A 26,325-nucleotide genomic window follows, 5' to 3' on the forward strand; every position below is an offset into this window, starting at 1 on the left:
ATCCCATTCATAGGTCCAATTTGTCACTGTGAACTTATTTTCAAAGGCAAACAGAAGAAACACTGAAAGGATGAAGATTAAGTAACTTTGTTTTCAGAATGCCACACAACAATTTGTCAACCCCACTCTGAAATAGTTCACAAAAGGCCAGCAGGCCTATAAAACCTCCTACACTGGGAGAGACCCTGGTGAGAGTTGCATACAGGCATACAGCAGCTCCTGTGACCTGCCCTGTACCCTCCTCCTCCATGACTAAGTGATTTAGCAGCGCTGCCCCCCCAACACACACACATACACACACACACATCTCACTTGCAATGCCTCTCTTGGGCTGATGACTGACAAGGGAGGGTGGCAGAGAAAGAGAGAAAGCCCATTAACAATGCGCCTTACAAACAGCCATGCCCCGTGGATGGCGTCCATCCTTGGATAGATGTGTGGTATGCATATTTTGGGTGCGATTTGGGCACCAGAGGGAGAGAAGAGAGTGTGTGTTTGTGTGTGTGATGGCGGGTGGGTGGGGTGGACTGGGGGCCAAACAGGGCTAAGGCTGTCTGTTCTCTCGCCCTCTCTTTGAGTCAATGGTGTTCCGGCAGCTGAGGTTCTTTATGAGGGAGAACAATCTGGTGGGTCTTGTCAGAGTGCCGAGCAGCTGCTGTTTTCTGGGGAGCCTCTTTCATAGACCACAGGCCTGGAGTGGGGAGGTGAATACACAGACACCCCCATCCCTGTCCCCTCCACCCCAACCCCCATAAATCCCCATCCTTTACTTTGGAAGTGCTACTATACAATGCCAGATGAAGAGTGGCACATGGGAAACATGAAGAGAGCAAGCAGAGTATTTTTATTGTACATATGTGCCTCTCCCAGAGGGAAGGGAGGGTCATTAGCACTCTTCCCAGAACAACACTCTTATGAGGTATCTGAATTTTCCTCTGTAACCCAAACAAAGATATTAAAAACCACAAGGAAATTAATGCTTTGAAGGAAAACACAAATGTATGGCACCTCTGATCACATCATACACCTGATGTGAGTATACATTTTATTCTATTTTTTTATTTTTTTAATAAATCACAATAAAAACCATCATACTGATTGAGGTAATATAAGAGGCTGATCACAGTGCATCCTCTCATTCTCCTGATTGGGATCTCCAATTGTCACAAGTAGGGTACTGAGCTGCATTTGATCCCTTTCCTTCATTAAATTAGTTACATCATTAACACACACTGCCTCCCTTCTTGTCATCAAATTGCCATGTTACAGTGTTACATTCACACCTGGCAACAGTAATTCGTGCTATTCAGGCAGAGCTGAGTGTGCTACCAGCACCCTTTGCGCCTGACCCAGCTCTTGATGCAGCAGGTGCAGTAGAGAGCTCCTACTGGGCAGCTTGAAGGCTGGTGTTTTAGTTAGGGGTTCAGATGGGATCCTCCATCTTTAACTGCTGTCTGAAGGCACCAGGTTCCCCGTAGTGTCCAGTTGCATGCATTTACAAGTACAGGCCGACACTGGACACTCTGTATGGTCTCTATAGAGAAGAGGGGAAAGTCAGCAAAAAAGAACAGAAAATAACCACACAACAGCTGTGCACCTAATACAAAAGACAGACGTTTCCAAAGTGCATGAAAGTGAAAAACTGTAATTTTACCAATAAATTTTAGGTAAAGCTATCAGAATAGTTCCAAATATGTTGTTGGGTCCTCACCTGAACCAACTAAGCATGTGGCTAGCGTGACCACCATGTCGGCAGTTATGACACCAGGTGAACCAGTTGCTGAACTGGGCCAGCTTGTTCTCTCTTGTCAGGTCCACTTTCTCATCTGACTTTCCTGTGCCTTACAAAAGAGAATTGACCATATGTAAATCAGAATAATGAGGCTGTCAATATCATCAGGCTTTCTGGTGCCCATCAACTTTTCGGTACATGGCACCATAACAATAAAAGAAATTGGAATGACTATTGAACTCAGGGTGCATATGCCCTTAAATACTGATCAAAGAACACACAATTTCTCTCTCCAAATACTCAGTTTCCATTACTGATAGTGTAGCAACCATCTACATTACCCAGTGTGAACCACCTTACCTGGGGAGTTGGAAACAGGCGTGCCCATGTTCATAAGGCAGAGGGCACAGCGCGGAAGGGGTTTCCTGCAGCCAGGGCAGCTTGTCACTTTTGACTTGGTGGGTGAGCCACTGACGCCATACTGGCTGAAACCACGGCCCTGATGGGGCATGGCTGAGGAGCTGTAGGAGATGGACTTCCCGCAGAAGTTGCAGCTGACAAACACCTGGCCCACAGGGGAGGAACAAACACACAGGTAAGCTGATAAGGACAGGTGAAACTGTAGGTAGAGCAGGCAGAGAGGGGCACTCGCTCACCAGGTGTCTGGATGTCGTTAGGAGATAAGTATTAGATAATGAAAGTATCAGTAATGAAGAAGTTGCTGCCAAATAAGTTGCTGCAAGAATCTCAGTGAAGATCATGGTTTACGACATTGTACACAACGACTATTAACAGGAGACTGAGTACCCTCTGAAACGTTTTCTGCAATATAATACATGTACATAAGAAACAAGTACAAATATTATCAACTAGTTCTCCAATTACCACAAGAATCAGCAAGCCTTGCTTTATGAGGATTATCAGCATGGCTGAAACACTTGATTAACCATTGACATTGCTTGGCAGAGACTGCTAGCTGTTTAATGAGTAATGATAGTAATCTTAGTAATCTTAATATTACAATTGCAGGAAGACCTTCAGTGAAATTATAAAACCCCAAAGATAGACTCACTTAATAGACACAGATCGTGTTGATTCTGTCAATGCCTGGATGTTTTCCACAAATAACCTAACTAAATACAATTACAAAATAATTGTCCTTCTCTGATGTTGATTACCTGGGCCAGGGGTTTTGAACTGGGGTCCAACTTTCCCCTATGGATGTCAAATTCGGCCCGTTTGTGCCAGAACCTCCACGCATCTAGCAAGTTCCGGTAATTTTCAATCCAGCATTGAACACGTGGGTCCTTCACCACCTCACCTGGGGAACCCTTTAAAGAAAAAAAAAACCCAACAACTAAGAATTATTCCTGACAGTTTGGCAATATTAAGGGGGGAGTAAAGGTGGCCACAATATCAAATGTGTCCATCCCTGTCAAACTGTAGCTAAATAAGACTGAAAACTTCTGAATGCTCCCAGCTGACCCTGGGCTCACCCCTCTTATGAAATGTGTGTGTGTATGTGCATCTCACAGGGTTATGCAAAGACATTTTCTTAATTACAGTGTCTATGTAATATGATGGTTGAGCAATCTACATTCAGAAAGAAAATGAGTTGAATGAGTTTAAGTGTCCCTGGGTTAAAGACACTACATTACATTACATATCAGCACTGGGCAAGCACACATCCTCCACCCTCATCCTGAGCACTGGCATCCCCCTGGGTTGTGTGCTGAGCCCCCTCCTTTATGCACTGTTCACACATGACTGCCAACCCATCCACAACTCAAACGCTATTGTTAAGTTTGCGGATGATATAACAGTCATCGGGCTCATATCAGACAATGACGAAGCGGCATACAGGGAGGAGGGTTCAGAACCTGACAACATGGTGTGCTAACAACACCCTGGTCTTAAACACCAAAAAGACCAAGGAGATTATCGTGGACTTTAGGACCTCCAAGAAGATCACACACAGTCCTATCCACATCAACACAGAGGTTGTGGAGAGAGTCCCCAGCTCCAGGTTCCTGGGAGTCACCATCACAGAGGACCTCTCCTGGGCAGACAACACCTCAGCAGTGGTGAGTAAGGCACACAATGCCTTTATTTTCTGAGGAGGCTAAGGAGACCCAACCTCCCCCAAAAGCTGCTTGTCGACTTTTAAAGATACTCCATCAAGAGCATCCTAACAAACTGCATGACAGCCTGGTACAGCAGCTGCACCAAAGCTGACAAAAAGCCCTCCAGCGTGTTGTGGAAACAGCACAGGACATTGTTGGCATTGAGCTGCCCTCACGAGAACATCTTCACAGCACTCGCTGTGTGAGGAGGGCTGAGAACATCATAAAAGATATTGCACACCCTGGACACCATCTGTTTCTACCCCTCCCATCAGGTGGGCGCTTCAGATCAACCTGCACACGTACATACAAAGAGACTGAAAACATCTTCTTTCCAAAAGCTGTGGCACTAATGAACTCAGACATCTCCTCAGTCTGATGAGACTGATGTGATGCCACCATTGGGCACGTGCAATATTTGCAATATTTACTCACCTCACCTGTCACCTATCCTATAACCTCTCAAGGGGTCATTGGGGCACCGCTGTTGAATCCGCAACCAGTCCTCACCATCTCTGTCTGTCCTCAACTGCCCTCTGTAAGATGGCAAAGTCAAGGCCTGTCCACTCTCTGATGTTACATAGCCATCGCTTCTTGTCTGCCTCGTCTTCATCTGCCCCTCACTGTGCCTTGCAGGATGGTCTTGGCAAGGCTGGAACTTCTCAAGATGTGACCATCCCATTTCAGTTTTCTCTTTTTGACGACTGTCAACAAGTCTTCATGTGTTTCAATGGCTTGTGTAATCCTTCTTCTCACCTCTTCATTCATAATAATGGTCTCTATATGAGATGCCTAGAATCTTTCTGTAGCACCTCATCTCCATTGCACTTATTCTTCTTTGGAGCTCTGTTTGTGAGTGTCCAAGTTTCACATGCGTATAAAAAGATGGCAATGACTAGTGAGTGCATCAATCTGACTTTAGACCCGGTACTAATATTTTTGTCTTTCCAGATGGGTTTTAACCTTGTGAGTGCCATGGTCGCTTGTGCAATGCGGGAAAGGACTTCCAGTTTGGACCCTTCATCTGTGATGATGGCCCCAAGATATTTAAATTTGTTGACTGTTGAGAGTGTCAGACCATTGACCTGAATGTTACTGGTAATGCCATTGGTGTTATTAGTCATTAGTTTGTTTTTTTTGGCACTGATCTCCATGCCATATGCCTTTGATGTCTTGTCAAGGTGTTCAACCAAGCTTATCAGCTCTTGTTCGTTACCAGCCAGGCCATCAATGTCACCGGCAAAACAGACGTTTGTGAATATTTACTCACATGTAAATTTAAGCCACTTCATATCTGCCCACCACACCTTTACTGCATTTTTGCTGATGTTTTTGCATCTTGTAAGTTGTATGACATCGTTAACTGTACTGCATTTTATACCTTATACTGTATATTGTTAAGACTGTACTTTTTATTGCTGATATTTTATATTTCTTATTTCTTTTATGTATGCACCATTCTGAGGTTGACACAACTGCAATTTCGTTGTGTTTGGTACAATGACAATAAAGTTATTGAATCTTGAATCTACTGCAGTAGCAGTGAGTTAGCCACTGTTAGTGATGATTTCATAAATGGTGGATGCCCTTTGCACAGCAGTACACTTTATAGGTGTGGGTTACAGCAGGTATAATCATTAAGTAGAAAACACAAAAGTGCACTAAGGTAAACTGACAAGTTCTAGACCCATACCATTGCTTTAACTTTTTTTTTTTTCCCCTGGGGCAAACCACTTTGATAAAGCTTGATTCAGATAGCTTTTAAGGGTTTAAATGAGTTCCAATGACCGGGTATCAAACCATTATTTTAAAAGCTGTAACTTCTTGGAAATGGACAGGAAGGATGTAGCCCCTACTCTTATCCCAACCCTGACCCTAACCCTCCAAGTACAAAATAGCAGGTAATCAGATATCCAAAATGTATTTTCCTGCAAACTATGGGCACAATATAACAAATCGCAAAAGGGTCAGATTGCTGACACATGATTAGATGAAATGGATCAAGACTGATTATTGATTATAGTGTAAAAAACATTACCAGTTTTGCATTTAACATTGCTTTAGTGATTAAATTATTTTTTTCTCAAATATGTCATATAGAGCTAGTTTATTTTGTGCCTGCATAAAATCATAAGTAGAATAAATGCAAATGCCAACACATTGATTGCATCTGCAAATGAAATCTAGCAGTTATAACTGGTTTTCCATCTGAATTGAATGAGCCTCCATCAGACAGCAACGTAGATATTCAACACACTTAATGTGACTAGGGAAAATTTGTCCAGACCCAAATTTGCTTGTATCCCATGTTTCTGTTTACCTTGAGCATGCAGAAACTGGCAGTCTGGACATCTGCAGTACGGTCGACATAGTTCTCCATCAGATCCACACCATCTTTAGTTAGCCCCGTCAGCAGGATGCCTTCCAGGTTGCCTGCTTCCTTCATCTCACTGGTCAGCTTCTCAATGTAGCGGGGCAGCTGCATCAAAAAACGTAGCAGAGAGCCAGTTTAGCAAAGCAGGAGTCCAATTCATACCATAATAATCTCCAATCACTAATAATGAGGCAGTTTAGCAGTTAGACCACCCTGTAATCAGGAGACCTCAGGCTCAATCCAAGCCGTGACTCCTCTCAAAAAGCCATTGATAAAGATAATAAATCTAAACACTGCACACGCAATTGAGAATGTCGGCTGAGAACGTCAAATAAGTGACCCAAGTACTAGATTGGATAAAAGTAAGTAAATAGTATTACAAAGCAGTGACATGTCAAAAAAGTAGCATAAGAGAAATATAATCTTATATTCATTAAGTGGTGATGAAGGGATTTACCTGTGCATCATTGAGGAACATACAAGCAAAGGCCACTCGGTCCCGCACGGCAACACTGCTCTCATACTGAAAAGTCAACACAGAAAAAGTATCTCAAAAAAATCTGGAAATCTTTTGGTAACAATGAAAGAAAATCATGCTAGCATAACTGTTCTAATTTTCTAATCCATGTTTATGGATTTCCCCTACATTCAACTTGAAGGTTACTGAGGCCCTCTAGGGGAGTTTATCCCAAAATCTCCAGCACTGAAATCTACTGTTCACTTGGTTACATCTATGATAGGAAATTCAACACCAGTCATAAGCCAAACCACTGCTGAAAATGCTTGAAGACTGTCTACTCTATTATGATGGCATGTATCAACTCATCATTTGGATGCATTACTTTTAAAAATCTAGATGGATTGAAAAATAATGACACAAGCTGGATGAAATTCCCCAACCATGCACCAACCACAGCAGGCAATGCGCAAAAATATGTGTTTATTGCACTTTTTAAGTTCTTATCTTAAAATAATGGTAAAATTAACTGATAATTAATAAGCCCATGAGTTTCAGTGGGCAGAGTAGATAGAGCATGTCCTAAAACCCACAATTTCTTGTCATCTTGTTTGTGCATGACAGAAAAAGGTCTAAAAGTTTGAACTGATATAAAAAGAGCAGGTGTCAAACATGTGATGCAAAAATGTCATATGAATGAATAAAGCAGGAAAATGAATTCTCTTAATTTGATTCAGTTCAGCATTGTTTATTGCTAAAATTCCTTCAGAATCCTCAACTTTCAAAGTTTCTCAGATTACCTGAATTTTCTTGTTGCTAAATTAGAATCTTGAAAATTACAGTGCAATATGACCCATGGGATCACTGTAGTCTTTCCCCCTTGCCTACCAGCACTCCATCATAGGCCCCGGGCTCACTGGTAAGGAAGGCGAACATGACACAGAGGTAAGGGTTTTTCAGCTGCAGCCTCAGGGAGCTGCACATCTCCCTCCATAGGGAGCTCTTCTCCTCAGTGTACCCTGACAGAGCCATGGCCACCACATTCAGGTTCAGGTCACCTGCAGGAAAGGTTGGGTAAGCTAAGTCATAACACAAACAAAAAAAACAGCACCATTTTTCTCTCTAGGATTTAAGAACAGCAAACATATTTCCTTCCCGACACCTGTTACTCTTACATATGATGTTCAAAGGAACTCTCCATAGAATTAGAGACAAAACAGTTAGGAGGCACAGATCTGAAGAGCTCTACTCCGAGCTCCCTCTGGAGCTGGGAGTAGAGCTCTTCAGATCTGTGCCGCTGCTCCTTCGCATCGAAAGGAGCCAGTTGAGATGGTTCGGGCATCTGATTAGGATGCCTCCTGGGCACCTTCCTTTGGAGGTTTTTCAGACATGTCCAACTGGGGGAAGATCCCGGAGTAGACCTAGAACTCGCTGGAGGGACTACATGTCCAATCTGGCCTGGGAGCGCCTTGGGATCCTCCAGGAGGAGCTGGAGGACATTGCTAGGGAGAGGGACGTCTGGAGTACCCTACTTAGCTTGCTGCCACTGCGACCTGACCCCAGAGAAGCGGATGATGATGAGATGAGCTCTGAAGATGAACGATCCCATCCGAGATGTCATTACAATAGGTTGCCACAATGTGTTGCTCCTACATGTGTTGTTTGTTATAGATACTTATCATTCGCTTGTTCCTTACTTATTTGCCAGTTCTGATATTTCGATACTTAATGAACTTGTTAGATTAAGTAGATAGGCTCACATAGATACTGATAGATACTCCTGGATATTTTACTTTAGAGTATCAACTTTACATCGTTGTGTTCTTAATGTTGAGCATTCTTCAAGTCAAATTCCTACATGGTTACTTGGCTAACACTAAAAATATTTTCTAAACTTTAAGCCTTGAGAGTTCAAAAGAGCAATGTATTCATTATTGGGAAATGGGGGAAAAAAATGAAACCACCTACAGTCTTCTGAGAGCTTATTGTACAAGTAATACATCCCTGTTTTTTAGCAACAGGGACTGGGAGGTTTTCAGGAAAAGAGCAAAGTACAACCAAATTTTAGATGAGAACTTGCCTCAGAGTGCCAAAGATGTCAGACTCGGGTGATGATTTATGTTGCAACAGGACAATGATTGGAAGCATATAGCCAAATTAGCAGTGGAATAGCTCCAGAATTAAGGGCCAGGTCATGGAGTAGACCAACCAAGCCCCAACTTAAAGCATGCCTAAAATCTGTAGCATGATATATACGTATATCTTGATATTCACAAAGTAATTACCACTGACCTTTAAGAACTCTACAAATAAAGGGAGCAAAACCAAATATGCAATGCCAAGTTGATACTGACAAATCATAGAAAGCTGTCATCAGTGCAAAAGGTGCTAGTACACACAACTGAATTAAGGGGTAGAACTTTTCTTAGCACATCTGTATTTAATTTATAATTAACTTGAAAAAATAAACAATTCCTTTGATTTTTGGGGTAATGTTTTCACATAATGGGGTAAAATGGGTACAAAATAATGGGTACAAAAATTTAGAAGTCAGGCTGCACCACGAGAAAATTAGGAATAATTCAAGGAGTCAAATGCAGTACTTACTGAAGGCATTGCATCTAAAACGTGGCCAAATACTAATCAAACTAAGTCATATATTAAACTGAGAGATAGACTTGGCATTACAAAGCTAACACTGGAACCATCCAGGTAGCTCTGTTGACACTCTTTATCTAATTAGATCAGCCCATCTGTCGTTGTCAGAAAACACTCATTAGAGTGTCCCGCAGAAAAACATGTGACCCACACTAGTAAACGGTATTCTTAGTTATGACTTGTCGAAATAAATTCTCTTCCCTTCTCACTGTATGTCTGTGAGCTATTTGCACCAACTGCTACAGGGTATACATGAATGTGTATTGAGTAAACAGGGATTTCCATATATTTATCCTCCATTCAGTAGCTTAGTGCCCTCACATGGGGAAAATAGACTGCACTGTTGAAAAAGAGTAAATACAATGAAAAAATTTTTGTTGGCTTATTGCTTACTCAAAATAAATAAAAGGCAAGAATAGAACAAATGTTAGAGGATGTTAGGGGTGTAACGGTACACAAAAAACATCACAGTTTGGTACGTACCTTGTTTTTGAAGTCATGGTTCAGTACGTTTTTGGTACAGCAAGGAGAAAAGAAACAAAATACAAAACGGTTTCTTATTTATTTATTTTTGGGATCCCCCCCCCCTTTTCTCCCCAATTGTACTTGGACAACTACCCTATTTTCCAAGCCGCCCCGGTTGTTGCTCCACCCCCTCTGTTGATCTGGGGAGGGCTGCAGACTACCACGTGCCTCCTCTGATACATGTGGAGTCGCCAGCTGCTTTTTTTCACCTGACAGTGAGGAGTTTCGCCTGGGGGACATAGTGCGTGGGAGGGTCACGCTATTCCCCTCCAATTCTCCCTCCCCCCTAAACAGGCGCCCCAACCGACCAGAGGAGACGCTAGTGCAGCAACCACGACACATACCTACATCCGGCTTCCCATCCGCAGACACGGCGAATTGTGTCTGTATGGACGCCTGACCAAGCCGGAGGAAACACGGGGATTTGAACCGGCGATCCCTGTACTGGTAGGCAATGGACTAGACCGCTACGCTACCCGGACGCCCTTTTTTTTAAAAAAAAAATTTTATTAAACGGTTTACTGAACAACTAGGGTATGGCTCCGTCTTAAATAAAAAAGTCTGTCAATACTGCTGCAACTGACTGCAGCCTACCAATACAGCAAAATTTACTTAAAAGTAAGTCCAAATAAATGTTCTCTCAAATAAATGAAAATATAATAAACACCCATTAGGGTGTAGCATTTAGAAAACTGTCCCTGAACTGTACTATACTTGAATTCACATTAGCAGCTTTTAGCTTCATATCAGGACTGCGCAACATTAATATTCTCTCAAATAAATAAACAAGCATGAAACCGTCCAGACCCATGATGTACCTGTTGCGAGTTGCGAGCGCATCCTACTAAACGTCCCTCTCAGGTCGTCCATGAGTGAGTGACCACAATTTGCAATGCACAGCCCACAGTGGCAGTTGCGTACTTTACCTGTACTGGATAGCCAAGCTCTGGTTTATCTGCATTCACCATGACTACAAGGCTGCACTGTGCTAAATTACTCATCTGCCAGTCTTTGCAATCATACAGAGCTGTACTAGGACCAAGAATGACACTAAAACAGTCAAAACAATTAGATACAAATCAAAAGACACTATCAACTCCTTTAAACAGGACCTAATGAAACAAAACTGGAAACATGTTTATGTGGGAGATGTAGATGTAGCCTATGACACATTTCTTTTTTCTTCCGCCTTTTCTCCCCAATTGCATCCGGCCAATTACCCCACTCTTCCGAGCCATCCTGGTCACTGCTCCACCCCCTCTGCTGATCCGGGGAGGGCTGCAGACTACCACATGCCTCCTCCGATACATGTGAAGTTGCCAGCAGCTTCTTCCCACCTGATAGTGAGGAGTTTTGCCAGGAGGACATAGCGCATGGGAGGATCACGCTATTCCCCCCAGTTCCTCCTCTCCCCTGAACAGACACCCTGGCCGACCAACCAGAGGAGGCGCTAGTGCAGTGACCAGGACACATACCCACATCCTGCTTCCCACTCCACAGACATGGCCAATTGTGCCTGTAGGGACGCCCGACCAAGCCGGAGGTAACACGGGCATGCAATCCAGTGAGCCTCATGTTGGTAGGCAACGGAACAGATCGCCATGCTACCTGGATGCCCCTATGACACAGTTCTGTCTATAACTGTGAAAAAAATTGTCCTCTAGTAAAGAAAGTAGCGGAACAAAAAAATAAAAATAAAAATGCTGAGAAACACTGGCTAACTAAGGGAATATTCAATGTATGCAAGAAAAAAATCCCAATCTATCATATAAAGAATTCTTTAAGAAAAGAACAGCTGAGGCCATACACACAAGATAACATGAATTACGAGAAGATGCAAAAAGGAATACTACAGTATATTACTGGAGGAAAACAAAAAAATCAAAAATACTTGGAAAATATTAAATGTCATTATCAAAAATGGAACTGGGAAGGCAAGATACTCCAACCATTTCCTGACAAAAAACAACACAACCACTACTGATATGACTTCAGCTACAGATTAGTTCAATAAATTTTTTGTCAGTGTCAGTCCTGGTTTGGCTGGGGAGATTGCAAAGTCTGGTGGTAGTGATGGTGTAGAAAGTAAATATATATATGTTAAAGAAACAATATTTATAAGAGGGACTGATGAAAAAGAAACTGACACTGTAAAAAAAGCCTCAAGATCAAGAAGCCTACAGACTGGAATAGTATTGACATGTCTACAGTTAAAAACATTACTGAATATATAGCAAAACCCCTGACAGATATCTGTAACCAGTCTCTACAAACTAGTGTATTCCCAATAAAAATTAAAACAGCTTAAGTTATACCAATATATAAAGCTGGAGACAAACATGTACTCTTAAACTAAAGACCTGTTTCCTTGCTTCCACAGTTCTCTAAAATACTGGAAAAAATATATTATACAAGACTAGGTGATTTTATCACAAAACATAATGTACTGTATGAACAACAGTATGGTTTTAGAGCCAACAGGACAACTTAATTTGCATTGATAGAGTTTGTAGAAGAAATTACAAAGGCAATAGAAAAAGAATATGCAGTAGGGGTATTTCTGGACTTTAAAAAACTTCAAATCACAATTACTGAAGGTCAGGTGTGGCGTGCCCCAAGGCTCAGTGTTGGGATCATTTTTGTTCATATTGTACTTAAATATGCGAAGTGTCAAAAACCCTAAAAACCATTCTATTCGCAGATTATACAAACTTTGCTGTGGAGAACTCTTGGAACAACTCTTGGATACAGTGGAAAAGAAACTGAGCAGGATGAAGAGTTGGTTTGATGCAAATAAACTAACACTGAATTTAAGCAAAACAATTTATAATCTTTGGGAATCAATCTACCAACTCAGACAAGAAACTCATGATAAAAGATGTAGAAATTGGAAAAGTATCTGAAATTAAATTTCTCAGAGTATTAATAGACAACAAATTAAGTTGGAAGCCACACATAAATTATATTAAAGCTAAAATATCCAAATCAATTGCAATACTGAACAAAGTCAAAGCTCTACTAATTCTAGCTTCCCTATATGCATTGTGCTGTTCCTTCATTCTCCCATACATTACCTACTGTGTGGAAGTGTGGGGAAGCACATACAAAACAAACACAGATTCAATCTTCAACCTCCATAAAAGAGCTATCCGAACTGTAAATATAACCACTTACAGAGAATCAGCGCATCCACTTTTTATTCATCTAAAAGCACTAAAATTTAAAGATTTGGTTGACTTTAAAACTATTCAAATTATGTACAGAATAATAAACCAACAATTACCTATTCGTATCCAACAGTTGTTCCAACTGAGAGCTACTGTAGAATGTTGGTAACTATAATGTTAAAATATCATTGATATCATCCATATTTCACCATTGCATGAGGTAACAGCAAGTGTTATCTTCATATCATATCATTAATCTTATGCTTTGCTCTATGTGCTGAGACCAACCCCATCATAGTTGTATAGTCTTAATTGATGCAAGACACCTCCCACATGACTGACCCCCCTGACTACTCAAGAATTCGAGTTTTTCAAGAAAGGAGCACTTGAGTTGAAAAATTATGCACTCATGTAACCCCGAATTTATACATACGTATAGAAGTACAAAGAAATATACACAATGCGTTGGCCACTAAAGCACAGTCTGGTGACAGTTTTTCTTACCAGTTCCATGTTTTTGAAGTCACTCTACTGTAACTTGTTCCTGCCACATTTGTGGCATTTGGGGAATGTGAGTTCAGTGAGCCAGAAGTCAGCTCTGCCAAACAGAAGTGATATATTAACATGAAACTCAATCCCTGCCCAGCTGAATTGGTCAAAGATGGGGACATGCCAGTGAAAGCAAATCAATTATGGTCTACTGCCTGATGAGACAATGAAACAAAAGAACCCAATTACACTGAAACTTTGAATGTACCATTAGTCATTCTTTCACCTACTGACACTTATATTTGCAGTGGTGTGTATTCGGTCTGGCCAGTACTGTAACATGCCCCCACCATTGACACCTAGTTTCAAAGACCCACTGACCATTCCTGGTCCCCCAGATCCAATCATCCCCCACCCCATCAAAACATCATTCTGCTACTCACCCTTTTCAGCAGTGGCTCCTTTGTTGAGGATCAGGATAGCCCGGCGGATGTCCAGGTTGAAGAGAGCCACTGCGGCAGCTCGCTCCCACTCACCCTCCTGCTCCAGGGAGCGCAGGAAGGGCTCCACATCGATGTCGGGCTCCCGACTTATCCAGCCGCACAGCCTCAGGGCCAGATTGCGCTCCTCACTGTGGTATCGTGGTGCATCCGTCTGCCGGTCAGAGCCACTCCAGCACCTATGGCTCTCCGTTGTGCCTAGATGGAGTATGTAGGGATATGTGGTGGGTTTGGATGTTGGACAGCAAGTGAACATGAATTTGTCAATTTTCCAGATGTAGTTTTTCCTCTCCAATGCAGTTTCATATGGAGATGATGAAACCCCAATTCCCCAACCTCCCGTTCAGGATGAGTATTTCACTGGTTGATTAAAGGATTGACTTATTGAGATATACAGAGGAAAAACAAAAAATGAATGTAAAATATCAAGTCTTTATCTATCCATCTCTCTTCACAAAAATGTGAGTATAGCCTGATCAGTAAAAAAATCTGTAAGTACAAGTACACGGTATTGTAAACTAGATTGAGAAAATGTATGTGTCCTTCTCAAACAGGGTTAAAAGGCCACATACTTCTAAGAAGTTAAGTTTCTGATAAATGAAGAAAATTGTGTTTTTCAAATTAAATTAATACTCATTCATAATTAATAAAATTGAGCTTTAAAGGGATCCATAGGTCTGAATGTCATTAAAACTCAAAAGACATAAATGACCATGGAATCTTGCCATTCAAGTTAGAAAAGTGAAACCTGTGAAATTGAAGTTTTCTTGTTTTGTTTTTTTATAGGACCCTTATATTACTTGCAATAAAATTTTGGCATCTTATTTAACCTTTGTGACAGGGGCTGGGTTTAAGATTAGGACAATTACAATAGTGTTAAGTGCGCCGTAAATCACGAAGTAGATTAAATTGTAAGATTCTTTGTTGCATTTGTATAGGCTCTGTTACACATAATGTTATGTCATGACAGATGTCCTTGTAAAGGTGTCCTTGAGCAGCTAGATGTTCTGTACCATTCTGCCATGAGATTTGCCACCAATGTAGCCTGTACTCCTCCATTAACTGCCCTTCTCTGCAAACCAGAGAAGGGCATTTATAATATCTGGTCCTCTTATCACATATGCTGACATGTTGCCAAAACGAATACCTCAACAGGACACTTTAAATCCAGAATTTAGCACGACATGACTAGAATGAGTAACAAAAATCTCTAAAACTAGGCAATTTCACCTCTATGACAGCTTTCATGAGTTCCATCCTGGACATTATTTCAGATGCCTCCAACACCTTCTCTTCGACACAATCCTTACTGCACTTCAATGTTTGTTTCATACTGCCCGGTCCTCTCCCGTTTAATCTGTACATGTCACCTTTAGGCCAAATTCTTCAGAGCAACAACATGGCTTACCATAGTTATGCAGATGATAATCAGATATATCTGGCTCTCTCACCTGATGATCTCAGCCCAATTTATCTACTCCAAATACTGTGTCACTGTTTGGGGCAAATAAATAATTGGATGAGCCAAAACTTTCTTCAATTAAATAAGGCAAAAACAGATTATTGTGTTTGGCCAAAGACCAAGTCCGAAATCTTGGTGTTTTAATAGACTCAGATCTCACGTTCACCAGCCATATCAAAGCAATCACTAAAACAGCCTTCTACCTTAAAAATATAGCCAGAATCAAGGGTTTGGTATCCCAAAATGACAAAGAGAAGCTCATCCATGCTTTTACTTCCAGTTGAATTGATTACTCTAAAGGTCTCTTAACTGGTCTTCCCAAAAAGACCATTAAACAGCTACAGCTTATTCAGAATGCTGCTGCTAGGGTTTTAACCAGGACCAAGAGAACAGAGCACATTACTCCAGTCCTGAAATCTTTACACTGGCTTCCAGTTAGTTACAGAATCGATTTTAAAGTGCTGCAACTTGTCTACAAATCACTGAATGGTGTAGGCCCAGAATACATCACTGACATGCTCGAAGAGTATAAACCGGGTACGGCTGTAAGATCAATGGACTCAGGTCAGTTAGTCCAGCCCAGAGTCCAAACCAAACATGGTGAAGCAGCATTTAGCTGTTATGCTGCATGCAACTGGAACAAACTACCAGAAGATCTTAGATGTGCCCCAAATATAGCAATTTTTAAATCTAGGTTAAAAACATTTATTTTTTCTTGTGCCTATGATTGAGCATTAAAACTTGCACCTTATTCCTACTGCACTTTAATTCTGGAAGTAGATCTCTAGTCACTCCCGGTGGGGGAAGTGACTAAGTTTTTATTCTTTTTTTTGTTGTATTTTGTATTTTCTTTTTATAGTGCCTGTCTTTTAATTATATTACTTTTTAATTACTATTTCAAAGTACAACTTATGTATTTTGTACTCTTCATTTTATTTTTATATACGATTGCTCCTATTTGCTTTTATTTACTCTTTTAATTATATTTTATATGGTTGTTCCTTTTCGGTTTTTATTTGTGTAAAGCACACTGAATTGCCCTGTGTACGAAATGTGCTATATAAATAAACTTTCTTGCCCTAACATCTTAATTTTGCTTATGTTCTTATGCTTTTAATGTTATACATGTTTCTCTCTCTCTCTCAAGAATCGAAATACGTACATCTGCCAATGAAAGGTGCCTGGCACTTCCCCCACAATGGGGCCCTAAGTCACTAGTCAGACTCTTCTCTTCTGTAGCTCCCTGGTGGTGGAACGAGTTACCCAATTCCATTCGATCTGTTGAGTCCCTCTCCATCTTTAAGAAGTCAAAGACCCAGCTCTTTCTCAAACACCTCTGATGGTATTAAAAAAATTTCTAAAAGTCGGTTCTATACACACTATGCATTGCCTTTGTGCACTGCCTGTTGACATCGGACTTCAACCTAGTGTTTTTGACACTTACGTTGTCGCCTCCTAACTAGATCCTTGCTTGCGTTGTATTAACTCTCAGATGTACGTCACTTTGGATAAAAACGTCTGCTAAATGAAATTGTAAGTGACTTTGCTGATTAAATAAAGGCTACAGGAAAACAAGACTAGGTCAAAACCTAGTATATTGCTGGACCGTGTATGGTCAATGTTCAAAATTGTGGTCAATTTGTTAGTGGGATAGTCAGTGGTAGTGTCTATAATTTGAATTCCTGGATCTTCTCCTGGATCACCACCTTGTCATGGTGGAGAAGCTTGCATGTACTAATGATCCCAAGAGCTATGCCATCCCAAGCTTGGCTCCTGGTAGGGTCACCCAAGGCGGATAGGTCAAGGGGGAGGTTCCAGATGACGCGTGATCAAACAAAGGCCTCAACGGCGGAACTGGTGAAAGACAATGCCAGTGAAGGCTGATGAAGGCTGCAACAGAGGGTGGCCCCCAATCGTCTTGGTTCGTCATGCCATTGGACTTTGGCCACCCGCTGCCAAGGACCGTGTGGTGGCTGCAGGTGCATCAGCCACTCCATGTAAAAAGCTGTCATGCGCAGGCATCCTCCCACAAGGATACCCACAAAGACCTAGAAGGAGGACAGTCATACTCAACCTCGAGTGACCGCTGATGATGATGATCCATGTTCATCTGCGATTTTCTGTAGGGGTCCCAGTAATATTTGTTGTAAAAGTATACTGAAGTAGTATATCACGACATGGTTAAGCTACTATCTAGTTAAAAAAAAAAAGGGGGGGCTATAAATAAAGTTGCAAGAACAATACTTTCCAGAGAATTTAATTATAAGTATACCTATTCTATTTATTTTAACTCCCCCTCCTCTTTCATCTGTTTCTATCTGCGGATGTGTCTCGTTTTGCTAAGACTCACTCTGTATTGACAGGCGAACTCACAAAGAATGGATTCCGGCCGCTGATAGCACCAGGAATTGCACATCACTTGCAACTGCTATCTGCACTGTCTCATGCATTGTTTATGCCTGCGCAAGAAACTGTGGCGGGGGCCTCCACAAATGGCGCATGAGCTAAGAGCATGCGCAGAGGCGTTTATGCTGAAGCGTTGTTCGTTGCAGTATCCTGTGAAATGCCGGGGGGCATACAAACAAAATATTCTGTGAATGAGCAAAAAGTCAACAGAGTTACCGGAAGAACATTATCAATCTGCAACGTGGGCTACAGCTGCTGTCCGAACCCATGTCCAAAACGACCTGAGGTCATACCTCCAGACACCACAGGTTCTTGTGCCCTGGAAGGCCATAGTCATTAATAGCAGTAATGATAATAATAATAATAATCTTATTTATATAGCACTTTTCTAAAACGATGTTAAAGTTCTTCACAACAAAAAAAATAAAACCAGAGAAGGCAAAAATAAGAGTAAGATCAAATAAGAGTAAAAATAAAAACAGTATAAATAAAAACAAATATCAAACATTTGTAAAAGTTTTCATAAAAAGAAAAGTTTTGAGACGAGATTTAAAAGAAGCTAGAGACTTAGCTCGTCTTAGCTCCACATGAAGAGCGTTCCATAGTGTGGGGGCTCTAACAGCAAAAGCTCCATCACCCTTTGTAACCAACCGAGACCAGGGAATAACCAGCATTAGGAGAGGCTGTTTTAACTACTGCTATGTTTGTTTTTAATTTGTTTTGTTCTGTGTTTGAGATCATTGTGAACAGCAAAAGGTGACTCAGGACTTTAAGATCCCAACTGAGTATAGTTCTTAAATTCTGAGCTTCAAAATGTGACATGTAACTTCAATATACAAACAAATACTGTGCTTTTTAAATAAATCAACTTGTTTTTCTTTTCATTTGTTTCCCTTCTGTAGAATGCTATCCCGTAACATAATCGTGGTTGTTTATAGCACTGATTTGATGTGATGAAGTGAAATAATGATTTGAATATATATTATTACACACACACACACACTAATCAACCAAAGCATTAAAACACCCTGCCTAATATTGTGTAGGTCCCCCTCGTGCCACCAAAGCAGCTCCGACCCATCAAGGCATGGACTCCACAAGACCTCTGAATGTGTCCTGTGGTATCTGGCACCAGTACGTTAGCAGCAGATCTTTTAAATCCTGTAAGTTGCAAGGTGGGGCCTCCATGGATCGGACTTGTATTTCCAGCACATCCCACAGACTCTAAAGCAGATTGAGATCTGGACAATCTGGAGGCCAAGGCAACATCTTGAACTCTGTCATGTTCCTCAAACCATTCCTGAAAACATATTGCAGTGTGGCAGGGCGCATTATCCTGCTGAAAGAGGCCGCTGCCATCAGTGAAAACTGGTGCCATAAAGGGGTGTTCTTGGTTTGCAATGATGTTTAAGTAGTCGGCATCTGTCAAAGTAACATCCACATGAATGAAACCAAGGTTTTCCCAGCAGAATAATGCCCAGAGCATCACACTGCTCCAGCATGCCTTCTTCCCATAGTGCATCCTGGTGCTACCTCTTCCCCAGGTAAACGTTGCAGACCCACCCAACCATCCACATGTTGTAAAAGAAAATGTGATTCATCTGACCAGGCCACCTTCTTCCATTGCTCCATGGTCCAGTTCTGACACTCACATGACCTTTGTATGCACTTTCAGCAGTGAACAGGGGTTATCATGGGCACTCTGACAGGTCTGCGGCTACCCAGCCCCATACACAGCAAGTTGCAATGCACTGTGTTCTGACACCTATCTATCTATTAACTTTTTCAGCAATTTGAGTTACAGTAGCTCTTCTGTGGGATCGGACCAGAAAGGCTAGCTTTTGCTCCCCATGTGCATCATTGAGCCTTGGGCACCCATCACCTTGTCGCTGGTTCACCGGTTTTCCTTCCTTGGATCACTTTTGGTAGGCACTGACCACTGCATACTGGGAACACCCCACAAGACCTGTCGCTTTGGCAATGCTGTCACCCAGTTATCTAGCCATCACAATTTGGCCCTTGTGATAGTCAGTCAGATCCTTACACTTGCCCATTTTTCCTGCTTCCAACACATCAACTTCAAGAACTGACTGTTGAATTGCTGCCTAATATATCCCACCCCTTGACAGGTGCCATTGTAATGAGATAATGTTGTCAATGGTTTTAATGTTTGGCTGATTGGTGTTAAAAACACACACACACACACACACACACACACACACACACACACACACACACGCACGCACGCACACACACACACACACACACACACACACACACACACACAGGCCTCTTTATTAGGCACACCTTCATAATCTAATCTAATGCAAAACAAAAGCTCAGCCATAAATGTTGCTCTTATGTTGTGTATAATGTTCAGGGTTTTTTTTTACAGTCATAGAGGTAGTGTTGTGCTGAGCTACATTATATTCACAGGTGTTTCTAATATTCTGGCCCCCCTCATGTACGTAAACAGGAGGGACGTAACATTATAAACACCTCAATATAATGTAGTACAGTACAACACCACCTTTAACTATGACCCCTGTAATACACATAATTGAATTTACACATTTCCGGCTGTCAGCATAAAGTGGACATCTAGTGATTTGTTTTTTGTGTGTATGTGAAATAAGCCACACACACCAGCTTGGCCAGTCTACCTTCGAACACATCCATCTTGAAATGAAAAGCGTAGCGCACGCCTCGACATAAATTCAAAGGTGCACGGCCATGCTCGCAAGTCAACTTGAGGAGCCTCGCGCTCAGCGCAAAAGATGTGATGATGTCATTTTTGACGTGCACACTCACACCGGGGACACTCGGGCGAACATAAATTTAGCTTCAAAGTCCGATTCACAAAAATATAATGCGCTAATGATATTACAGCGAGTGCAATTTGCCCTTGTTTTGCGTTTGATTGCAATTAGCCATGTGGCAAAGTATAAATTGTGGCTTTGTGCCATAAAGTGTAGCAACAATTGTTTTACCTGGCAGGCAACATGTATCTGCAAATGATTTCCGTCTTAGTTAAGTGAATAAGTCATATTCTCATATGAAATATCCGCTCACGAGCATGCCTGGCATGACGATGCCTTCACCTGGCTACAATCACTGGTGCCATGATCACTGGAAAGTTTGGGCATCAGTTATCACCAACTCTCTAAAGATGCCAATAATGTTCACTCTGTGTGTGGCTATTAGCACTGGTATTTTGCAATGAGGCTCATTTACATAGAAAGGGGCCAAATTTTCACAATATGTATGCCTATTACCTAATGTAAATATGTGCAAATAGCACCAGAGCACTGAGGCACCATTTGATTGGCACCGCAGTTAGGGGTGCATTTCACCCTTTGTGGGTGCATTGAGAATTACACGGTTTCTTTTAGTCTTATTTGTGCAGGCAAAAGCCGCGCAACCCTTTTGTGAATTCGCCAATGAGTGTTTTGCCACAGTGATTATTATTTGGAGTGCTTTAAGTGTGCACTCTACCTCATGCCTCTTGGCGCTCGGGTGACCAATCGTGTAACTTCAGTGACATTACTGGTCACCTCATCTAATTGCCCAGTCATGTCAAATATGATCACTCACTCAAGTCAGTCAGTTCGTCAGAGACATTTGTGTTTGTCAGGTTTGTCCGGTCCAGCCGGAAAAAAAAAAAAGTCTTCTGTGGTAAAACTCAGTCCCAAACACAGCCTCTTGAACTCAAACAAAGCTCATACAAACCATAAAAATTAGCCTATTTTAAAACCCAATAAAACTTCATCTAAAGCCTCTTGATTAAGAGCAGGGGCACCCGCAGGAATCCCTTTGAATGAACAGACAGATGAGAGGTTACATGATGTCACACGATCTACTACAAATATGCCTTTAGTCCGGCCCAGAGGCAAACACAGTATAGAGACTGCATGAACTGCATATAATTACAAAGTGTGGAGAACCAATAATTGATTTGAACAGCTTCAACTACTCCGAAGTAGCACTGCTGAGAGTCCGAGCAGTGGATCTTATGGGGCTGCAAATTCAAGTTTTCCTGTTTAATGAAGATATTAAGCTACAGAAACGAATGCATGTTAAATTCCAACTCAATTTGTTGCAAAATAAATGTATTATTTTCATTATTGTAAGCCTTTGTTCCTTATTTAATAGCACTTAAGCCTACCATGGCAGAAATAATGCGACTGTTGAGTCGGGTAGTTTTGCAGGGAAATCCTGTATAGGCTATATTAGTCACAGATGGAAATTATCCTGATATTATATACCAACCACTTTGAAAATGGCCCAGTATATCACACTCTAGTACTATTCACATCAATTCACATGAAACAGTATCATAACTGTTGGGAGTGGAACAACACGTACACCATCACATTATCCCCACTAGTGTCGAGTAAATCAGGTGATGTGGGGGTTGGTCACACAGTCCAGCGATGTACAGAAGTTAATGCATGCTCAACAAAGTTGGATTTAATTACCTTAATGAAGCACAGAGTAGTGGATTTAAACTTTAAAATTTACTCAATACAATTATGAGAATGTATTCTTTCTGACAGTATTTTTTACAAGTTGCCCAAAAACGCATAATGCAATTAGTGGGCACAGCTGGCCACTGTGGTAATCTACCAGTCACCTGCAGGACACTGAGAACAGATCAGCAATGTCAGAGTTTTCATTAAAAGCCAACAAACGTGTATCTATTTGAAAGTGTTGCATCTTTTCAGAACACATGTGCTATAAATTCAAATTTCATTTGAGCTACTGGCTACACAGTTTGCGTAATCTGCACACAGCTAGAGGCGCCACTCATCAAGACTATGTAATTTCAAAATTAATTGGTACACCTTTTCTTTTGTTTAACCATCTATGATCTTTTTCTAATGTGTTTAGAGGGCTTTATATGTATCCAACAATCAATGAATGGGGATTGCTTACCTGAGCTGGTTTTGATAATGTTCTTGATACCAGAGTAGACCACAGAGTGTTTATTCCCCTGCAGTTTCAAATCCATATCATCTGTGCACTGCTTCATATGTAATACTTATAGGAAATGTAACATCCAGTGGAAAATTCCATTACACTATCTAGAGGTGTAGCTACACAACAGTCTCAGTCTCAATACTTAATACAATACTTATCTAAAATCTAGAGCCAGGTTAATGGGGTAATCATATTACAGCGCTGGGATAAATATGTGGCGTTCACAGAACATTTCCATAATTTTATCAGCCAGCTTGTTATTTTAAACTAGAAAATACTCTTAAAACAATAGCTGGCTACCTATCATAGGGACAAATAATCTTACCAGCCACATAAAAAAAACACTTGCATTTGGTTTGTCACTGCTTTCAATTCTCTTCCCCCAGGGAACAGAGTACTTCTAGTTTCATGAGGTTAAAAGCAAAAACCTACCATTACAAAATGATTGCGAGCATAGTACTCCTCAGTTCACAAAAGTTTTATCAGTTTGCATCCTCTTTATGTGAGACATATTGAATGATGAACTTTAACAACAAGGTATTCTCACTCCAACACAAAAATATAGACTTTTGGACTAAAACACTTCATAATGTAACAATTTCTGTCATACCTGCAATACTACACTCTCTGTAACACTACCTGATGTTGTAACCACCACTTGGATCTTTCGAAAGGATATAATATAGGTCATACCACAAGGATTTGAGTTGAGAGTCATCCCCTCCTGCAAGCAGGTGGTTCCTCCACACTTGTTCGGTATCATGGCCATACCTGGAAAGGGCCCTCTTTCTCATCTTGGTGGCTATGTCTCTTTCGATCATGCTCTCTGCCCCCTCAGCCACATCCTCGGCGCAGTTGTACAGATGCCGCCCACAAGCCCACATGAGTGTGGTGGTAGAGCTCCAGGCCAGCGAGATGCGCTCAAACACGGTGAAGTCGGTCATGACCCGGTTGGCAGTGGACACCACCACCATGCGATTTTGAGAGGATGGATGCCAGGCAAAACTGCCAATCTGGCTTTCACAAGGCTGAACGCTCCGCTCAATGATGGTGGGTTCTGTCTCATCGCCGATGGGCGTTGGTGTATGCTGCATATCATAAAGACGGATGATGTTGCTGTCACGCGTCAATGTTGCCAGCAGGCCGGTGCGAGTGGGACACCAGGCCACCTGAGAATGAGATAGGGGATGCAATACTTAATTACCGTTTGGAGTCTTTGCAGACATAGCAGAAAACCAAGTCATCATTTATTTTCTATCCTAATACTAATAATACACTAACTATTTTCAACTACCTTTTTTAACGGTAGTTGAAAATAGTTCAACTACCTTTAAAACTACTAATCATGTGGCCTGTAGGCCACATGATTAGTAGAGAAGACAAATTTGCCAGCCACACCAAAACTGAATTTTAAAGGGCAAGTACTATGCAGTCGACAAGTACGCATTGACTAGGCTGGTGTTAATGCCCATCCTGTTTGCAGGGTACCATGACCCAAATAGGCTTCACATATATAATGTTGGTATATTGCCTTCATAACAAACTCAATCAATGGCATACCTTAGTAAGTGGCTTGGGCTGCTCAGTCAGCGTCAGCACAGGCTTCTCAAACTTCCTAAGATCCCAGATGGCTACCTGTCCCTCAAAGAAGGATGCTACACGGTCATGGAAGTGTGGGTCAACTGTCACCCCCTGGATGGCCTTAGTATTGACAAATGTCTTCTGGCTGGTGTTCCTCAGATCAAATATGGCTAGATTACGGTGCATACCTGCCAGCAGCAGCTTTTGGTCTCGAGGTAGCCAGCAGAGGGAAAGGCAGGCATCATTCTGCCCTAATTCATAAAGTGGTTTAGTTACCACCATGCCTGAGTCCAAATCCACAGATGAAAGGCGGATCTTTTCAGCTGTCACACTTGCCTCTGGAGAAAACTTGCTGCTGATGTCCCAAATGAGCACAGAGAAGTCCGCTCTGTGTTTGTCCAGCCCCGCAGCAAGCCAATTGCTGTCCACGGGGTTCCAGGCTAAAGTGTTGCATTGGCGGGCGTGCTTGGGCACAAACTCCTTCCCCATGAGTTCTTTACATTTAGAATTGTGGCTCTGGCCCAAGCTAGTGAGCACGACTCTGCCGTTAGCTTGGCCCACGGCTAGCAAACACTCGGGCTCGTGTTTTGGATACCAGGCCACACATTTCATGTAAGGGGTGTCGGAGTTAATGGCGAGTAGAGTAGCAGCAGTTTCTTCAGACAGTGGGAGAGTACCAGCCTTGGTTTCCGCACTACCCACGGGTCCAATTCGGTACAGTCCCAGCTCAGAGTCACAAATGACATAGCGGTCCGGGTGGTGGGGAGACCAGAGGATGTCTGGCTTTGAGCCACTCATGTTTCACAAATAACCTGGAAACCTCTCTTCGCGGGACGCTTCACTCTAAAATGGTAAACAGTTTGTAAGTTAGACGGTTAAATACGATGGGTGAATAATCGTGATACTCTTGTTGCACTAAACGTTGTGCTGATTTGAAGCGAGTAGCAAGCATTTGTACGGTTAGTGGAATCAAAACCCAAATACATCGTTGGTCGCCGCTAAAGTGCACACGACTCTGAACGGCCAGCAAACTGCCGTTTATACTTTGCCAATCTATTGATTTTAAGAGACATACCTTACACATTTCAGCTGGTGACGTTTAGTTACCCAACCTAACGCTGAAGTTTAACGTCCAAGCTTCGTGGCATGCTAAATCGAGCTAACATAAACACGTGAAAGAAAGAAGGAACTTAACCACTAAGAGCCAGTCGAGAAGACGTGGGCCGAGATATATATTCTTAACGACATGGCTACGAGTAAAAACCTACACCGGGATGGCAAATGTGCGGGACTTACAATTTGACATACACATGTCATCAGGGACAACTCCGAAAGCTCGACTAGATTTTGAGTGTTACACCGAAAACGCGTCCGTAATAGTCCTCGGATATTCATCGAAGGTTCCTCTTGCGCACGACTTCGGGAGGAGTTTCGCCAAAGTGCGGCTATCCACGGGGTGGCGCTAGAACCAAATGCTGGTGTGGGGAAAGTAGCGACAGAAAATTAGCGGGGTCGTTTTCAAAACCCTACCACAAAAAAACCCCATAAACGCTCAGCGTGTTAAAAAAAACACATTAGAATATTTAATCACATCGTTGTAATGTTTTAATCAACAGTAGCCAGTGAATATGGACGGCTGGTATGCATATAATAGTAATCCCCCCCCACAACAGATGTGTCGTTAAAATGTCAAATTAAAGTCGTTCTTACAATTCATGTATGGCCATTAAGCGAACACTGTGAGCTCCGGTTTTCACATTAGTGGGCGAGAGTGAATGGGAAAATAAACTCATTTGGGAATTTCATACGCAGCATCCAAACTGCCTCCACGTTCAACAGCTCAAAACAAGTTTCCAATACACAGGAAAATT

At 41.8% G+C, this 26,325-nt stretch overlaps 1 protein-coding gene across 1 annotated transcript; it reads right to left on the reverse strand.

Annotated features, from left to right (window-relative positions):
* Window positions 1-843: 843 nt before the first annotated feature.
* mios (missing oocyte, meiosis regulator, homolog (Drosophila)) lies at window positions 844-25,786 on the reverse strand. The gene is made up of 12 exons (XM_056286573.1): window positions 25,530-25,786; window positions 24,434-25,297; window positions 23,549-24,042; window positions 22,829-22,923; window positions 13,969-14,223; window positions 7,575-7,744; window positions 6,687-6,752; window positions 6,176-6,334; window positions 2,911-3,063; window positions 2,093-2,297; window positions 1,712-1,841; window positions 844-1,534 (listed from the first exon to the last, which is right to left on the reverse strand). Exons 2-12 carry the CDS (start codon window positions 25,250-25,252, stop codon window positions 1,444-1,446), a joined length of 2,637 nt encoding a protein of 878 aa, XP_056142548.1. The 5' UTR covers window positions 25,253-25,297; window positions 25,530-25,786; the 3' UTR covers window positions 844-1,443.
* Window positions 25,787-26,325: the final 539 nt, after the last annotated feature.

This window comes from Lampris incognitus, chromosome 9, assembly GCF_029633865.1.
Source record: "Lampris incognitus isolate fLamInc1 chromosome 9, fLamInc1.hap2, whole genome shotgun sequence".
Classification (NCBI taxonomy): domain Eukaryota; kingdom Metazoa; phylum Chordata; class Actinopteri; order Lampriformes; family Lampridae; genus Lampris; species Lampris incognitus.